This window comes from Prionailurus viverrinus, chromosome E3, assembly GCF_022837055.1.
Source record: "Prionailurus viverrinus isolate Anna chromosome E3, UM_Priviv_1.0, whole genome shotgun sequence".
Classification (NCBI taxonomy): Eukaryota; Metazoa; Chordata; class Mammalia; order Carnivora; family Felidae; genus Prionailurus; species Prionailurus viverrinus.
The window spans coordinates 38089883-38096157 of record NC_062576.1 but is presented as its reverse complement, the minus strand read 5'-3'; the positions used below and the strand labels follow the sequence as shown (position 1 = coordinate 38096157).

At 50.2% G+C, this 6275-nt stretch overlaps 1 protein-coding gene across 4 annotated transcripts in view; it reads left to right on the top strand.

The window, feature by feature from the left end:
- The first annotated feature begins 406 nt into the window (after nucleotides 1-406).
- MGRN1 (mahogunin ring finger 1) overlaps nucleotides 407-6275 on the top strand; it is a 54759-nt gene continuing 48890 nt past the window's right edge. For 2 of the 4 annotated variants that reach the window (XM_047838187.1, XM_047838190.1), the window contains exon 1: nucleotides 407-674. In XM_047838187.1, coding sequence (XP_047694143.1) covers nucleotides 587-674 — 88 coding nt within the window. In that variant the 5' untranslated portion in view covers nucleotides 407-586. The remainder of the gene's footprint in view (nucleotides 675-6275) is intronic. The other 2 variants (XM_047838185.1, XM_047838188.1) reach the window with 1 other exon arrangement.

Here is a 6275-nt window from a genome sequence, read left to right as displayed (position 1 = left end):
GGCAGGTACAGGTATGCCCTCTTCTGGCCGGGGCCGAAGATAAACCCTGGGAAGTGGGGAGAACCATGGTGGCTCAGGGAGATATTTCAGACAGGTGGTAAATGGAAGGCGCCGGATTCCTATGAGGATCTGTATATGAACAGGTGATTAGGAGGCTAAAGAGTTACGATGCTAGTACCGTGCTTGGAATGTAGAGGGAAGGTCAGTTTGCGGTGATGAATCCTCCCCTCTGGATTCAGGTCCATTTGGTTTGTTCCTGAACGCTAGTCAACAACTTCACGACGCCGTGGCGAAGGGCATCCTGGGACATGTAGTTCTTAGGCAGAGTGCCCGTGCCGCAGCCCGTCACCCTGGGCGGCGAAGGGAAGTGAAGGGACTCCATTTCCCGAAGTGCCTCATGCCCGGGGGGCGGAGGGCCGCCGTGGCGTCGGGCCCCCAGCGGAGCTGAGGGTTGGGGCTCGGAGGCCGAGGCGCCCGCGGCCGTGGGCTAGTGTCCGTGTGGCCTGGTCCGGGCCATGTCCGCTTGAGGACGCCGCCGCCGCCCGCGTCCCGGCCCCGGCCGGCCCGGCCCGGCTCGCCGTGCACCATGGGCTCCATCCTGAGCCGCCGCATCGCGGGCGTGGAGGACATCGACATCCAGGCGAACTCGGCCTATCGCTACCCCCCGAAGTCCGGTGAGCGGCCGCTCGGCTCCGGGAGCGGAGGGCGAGACCTGGGCCGGAACCCGGGTGGGCAGGGCGCGCCCGCGCGAGGCTCTCCGCAGAGGGTGCGGTGGGGGCTCTGCCCGGCCCGCTGCCCTCCCTGCGCCTCCCGGCCCGGGGCTCCGCGCGACCTCCACTCGGGCCGTGGGTGGGGCCCCGGGCTGCCTGCCCCGTCCCGGCTGGGTGACCTTGGGTCAGTCACTTCGCCTCTGGGCGCCTCGCTTTTCTCGTCTGCACACAGGGGAGATTCAGCGGAAAGCCTTAGGGCTGGGGCGCGATGCTGGTGAGGGGTTAGCACGGTGCTTGGCGCTTAGCTTGCGCTTACAAAGTGGTCATTGTCAAAGGGATTGACATCACACCATCGTCAGTTTGGGCTTTCTTTGGTGGCTTGGTGTGAAGACTGGGCCAGTAGTTCTGAACACTGTCCATGCCATCTGGACAGAGGCTTAGCTCTCCTGTGTGTACGTGAATGGGGGGTGGGAGGAGAGGGGCTGGGCCCAAGGAGATTATTTGATGGGGTAAGGCTTGGAGCCCTTGCTGGAGAACAGGAGACTGGTTGGAGGAGACCTGTCTGGTTCTTTGGTCTCCTTTTCCGTGGCAGGGAGATCTGAGCCTGCAGCAAGGAAGTGACTTTCCCAAGGTCTTAGACTTGGGTGGAAGCACATCTAGGCACAGGACCACAAATCCGACCCCTGTGGACTTGTTTACACTCTGTTTTGCTGCCTCTGAAGAGTGTGGACTGACCCAGGACTTTAGCTTCGGTTCTTTCCTCTCCATCTCCTCGTGGGGTCATTTGCCTTGGAAAGAAGGAAAAGAACAGAGAATTTGGACCTCAGGGGGTCTTTCGGTTGGATCACCTGATCCTGGCTTCTGAAGAATCTGATCTGCTATCGGGTTCTTGTAGGCCTCACAGTTGGCCTTCACGCACCCACCAGGCCAGGTTTCCTTTGAGTGTAGCCGCGGACCACCCACTCCCACTGGTAGGGAAGCTTGTTAAGCATGCATTTCCCAGGCCCTGCCTCAGACCTGCTGGGGCCTAGCAACCTGCGTTTAAAATCATTTGTCAAATGAGTCTGATGTCCACTCAGATTTAAGAACTGCTCTGTGCTGATTTTGGAAGCCCCAAAAGGGGGAGTGTCTGGGAGAATAGAGGGGTGGAGACTAGCACAGCGTTTTGGGGCAGTCAGAAGGGGATGAGGCCGAAGTGGGCAGAAGCCACTGTTGCCTGCTTGTGTCCCAGGCATAAGCGCAGGGCAGCCCAGCCTGGTGTGGGGATCCCTGGAGGCCTGCGGGCTGACATCCCCATATCTCATGAAGCAGTTGTTTGAATTCATTCTCTTTCATCTCCGATGTTCTTCCAGCCTGTCTTTGGCTGAGTGATTGGAGGCAAGTTGGGTAGCCCCCTGGGTCACAGTTTCCTCATCTGTAAAATGGGTTGAGCCCTGTACAGTGTTTAGAACAGTGACTGGCACTGAAAGTCCTCCTAAAATGTTAATTGCTGTAAAGGTTTAGAGAGGAAATTAGGTGGACATTTCAGACCCTAATAGCAGTTAGCAGTAGCATGGCAGAGATATCAGAGTTTAATGTGGCATTTCCTATGTTAATCCAGGACGAGGCCCACATACTTGATGTTCCTTCATTTGGGTGTTTGGACGAAACCACAAATACAAGGCCTTTATAACACAACTTTCAGATTCTGTGTGGTAGACCTGGCTAATCATTCAGGACACTCTTTGTCACCAAGCCTGGACTTGGTTTCAGAAGCCATTAATGAACATGCCAGTCGGCCACAACTAATCGATTAGGGTGGCACGCAGGTGAATGTCATGGGCTACCTTAGAGCACCATAGCAGTGCTTGCCTGGACCTGTCCAGTCCAAAACCTGTCCCCTGGGCTTCCTTGTCCCTCGGGCCACCTTGCTCAGGGAGGGTCAGTCCGAGGCAGAAATTACCTTAGCAGGACCTTAGTATGTTTTTCCAAGGGTGGGCAAGGTCCCCAGGGGTATTTCAGATGATTTTTAGGGGTTGGCCCTGTGGACCATTCAATCGCTTTATGAGAAAGTTATCTTCTCAGGTCTCTGATAATTTCATCGATAATATTGAGGAGAGAAAAATTGGATGCTGATTTTTTTTTTTTTTTTTTAACGTTTATTTATTTTTGAGACAGAGAGACAGAGCATGAACGGGGGAGGGTCAGAGAGAGAGGGAGACACAGAATCTGAAACAAGCTCCAGGCTCTGAGCTGTCAGCACAGAGCCCGACGGGGGCTCGAACTCACGGTCCACGAGATCATGACCTGAGCTGAAGTCGGACGCTTAACCGACTGAGCCACCCAGGCGCCCCTGCATGCTAATATTTTTTAACATGTCTGTAGCACTGATCCCTCCCAGCTTTATTGAGACTTAATTGACATATAACATTGTGTAAGCGTAAGGTGTGCAGTCTAATGATTTCATACATGTACGTGTCAGGAAATAAGGTGAGTTAGCATCCTCATCACTTTTTTTTTTTTTTTTTTTGTGGTGAGAACTTTTAACATCTGTCCAATTTTCTTTTGTTTGTGGAACTCTCAGCATGTACTCCAACAGTACCTAGCTGAAATTTAATTACATTTGCTTTGTTTTCGTTGAATTTATTTATTCATTTTACTTTTTTTTTTTTTTTAAATTTTTTTTTTAACATTTATTTATTTTTGGGACAGAGAGAGACAGAGCATGAACGGGGGAGGGGCAGAGAGAGAGGGAGACACAGAATCGGAAACAGGCTCCAGGCTCTGAGCCATCAGCCCAGAGCCTGACGCGGGGCTCGAACTCACGGACCGCAAGATCGTGACCTGGCTGAAGTCGGACGCTTAACCAACTGCGCCACCCAGGCGCCCCTCATTTTACTTTTTAAGCAACTTTATCGAGTTGTATGTCATATGACTCGTCCATTGTAAATGTGTGATTTGTTGACTTCCAGTGAATTTATACAACTGTGCAAATCACTTTGAGACATTTCCATCACCTTCCATAGTTTCATTGTGCCTGTTTGCAGTCCATCTCTGTTTCCACCTGATCTGGCTTCTGTCTTTAAAATATGCCCTCTCTGGACACATCATATAAAAGGAATCATACAGGGGCACTTGGTGGCTCAGTTGGTTAAACGTCTGACTCTTGGTTTCGGCTCAAGTCACTATCTCATGGCTTTGTGAGTTCGAGCCCCATGTTGGGCTCTGCGCTGACAGCGCGGAGCATTCTTGGAATTCTCTCTCTCCCCCCTCTCCCTCGCTCTCCCTCTCTCTTTGTCCCTCCCCTCCTCATGCCTGCTTGGGATTCTTTCTCTGCCTCTCTCTCCCCCTCTCTCTCTGTCCCTTCCCTGCTCATGTGCACATGTGTGCACTCTCTTTCAAAGAAAAGGAATCATACAACTTGTAGTTTCTTTTTTTTTCAATTAAAAAAATTTTATTTCAATGTTTATTTATTTTTGAGAGACAGAGAGAGACAGAGTGTGAGTCGGGAAGGGCAGAGAGACAGGGAGACACAGAATTCAAAGCAGGCTCCAGGCTCCGAGCTGTCAGCACAGAGCCTGACGCGGAGCTCGAACCCACACAGGGTGAGATCATGACCTGAGCCGAAGTCAGATGCCCAACTGACTGAGCCACCCAGGTGCCCCTTAAGTTTTTTTTTTTTTTAACATTTTATTTATTCTTGAGAGAGAGAGACAGAGCATGAGCAGGGGAGGGGCAGAGCGAGAGAGGGACACAGAATCGGAAGCAGGCTCTAGACTCTGAGCTGTCAGCACAGAGGCCGATGCGGGGCTCGAACTCACAAGCTTGTGAGATCATGACCTGAGCCGAAGTTGGACCCTTCACCGACTGGGCCACCCAGGTGCCCCACAACATGTAGTTTCGTGTGTGGCTTTTTGCACTTAAAACAACGTCTTTGGAGTTCTACCACGTGGTAACAGGTGTCTGTACCTTTGTGTACAGATATAGTACATGTTGTTTATTTACCAGTTAACGTTTGGGTTGTTTCCGGTTTTTGGCTATTATGAATAACGCTGCTATGAACACTGAACATTTGTGTGGCCCTTTTTAATTGTCTATAGTATACACGTTGGAGTGGAATTGCTGGGTCATATGGTGATTCTGTGTTTAACCTTCTGATGAAGCGCCAGACTGTTTTCCACAGCAGCTGCTTCATTTTATATTCCCGCCAGCGGTGTGTGAAGGTTCCAATTCTCCAATCCTTGCTAACACTTATTATTATCTACCTTTTTTTTTAAACTGGGCTCTTCGCCCAACAAGTAGGTTCTCTGCCCATCTTGGAGCTGAGCTTCAACTCTGGACCCTGAGATCAAGAGTCACATGCTCTACAGACTGAGCCAGCCAGGCACCCTGTTGGCCTACCTTTTTAATTGTAGCCATCCTTGTGGGCATGAAGTGGTATCCCATTGTGGTTTTGATTTACATTTCCCCGATGACTGAAGACGTGGAGCATCTTTTCATGTGCTCATTAGCCATTTGTATACTCTGTGTGTGTGTGGGAGAGAGAGAGAGGCGCACATGGCAGAAGTCTGTTTTTGTCTTTTGTTCATTTTTTAAATTATTATTTTATTATTTTTAAGAATTTTTAATGTTTATTTATTTTTGAGAGAGAGATACAGCGTTCGTGAGCAGGGGGAGGGGCAGAGAGAGAGAGAGAGAGAAGGAGGCACAGAATCAGAAGCAGGCTTCAGGCTCTGGGCTGTGAGCACAGAGCCCAACGCGGGGAACGAACCCACGAACCATGAGATCATGACCTGAGCCAGAGTCCCAACACTCAACCGACTGAGTCACCCAGGCGCCCCTGTTCATTTTTTTAAAAAAGTGGATTGTTAATCTTACTGAGTAGTAGTTCCATTATTCTGGATACAGTAATACAGTTCGTTTATCGGCTCTATGATTTAAAGTTTATTTATTTATTTTGAGAGGGGAGGAGTGAGAGAGAGCACATGCGCGAGTAGGAGAGGGATAGAGAGGGAGAAGGAAAATCCCGTGCAGGCTCCGAGCTGTCAGCAAAGAGTTGGAACTCACAAACCATGGGATCATGACCCAAGCTGAAACCAAGAAGTCAGATGCTTAACCAACTTAACCCAGGTGCCCCAATTTATCGATTTTTTTTAATGGTTAATAATTTTGGAGTTATAGCTGGGAGATCTTTACCTTGTTCAAGGTTACAAAGATTTTCTTTTTTTTCCATACAAGTTTTAGAAAAGTTTCAGCTCATGCATTTAGGTCTATGATCCATTTTGAGTTAATGTTTTCTTGTGTGTATGGTCTCAGGTAAAACTACGAGGTCTTTTCTTTGCATGTGGGGATTCAGTTATTTAATTATCATTTGTTGAGAAGACTGTCCTTTTTCCATCAGGCCGCCTTTGCACTTTTACAAAAAGTCAGCTCCGTAACTGTGAGGGTTTGTGTCTGGCCTCCCTTGCCGTGACCACACAGCCGGCCGGTCTCCAGTTGCGGGTCAGAGCAGGACTTAGGCCACCACGGCGAGCTCCCAAAGAGAAGGTGCGGACATGCGGAAGCGAGCGCAGGCTGCGGCCACAG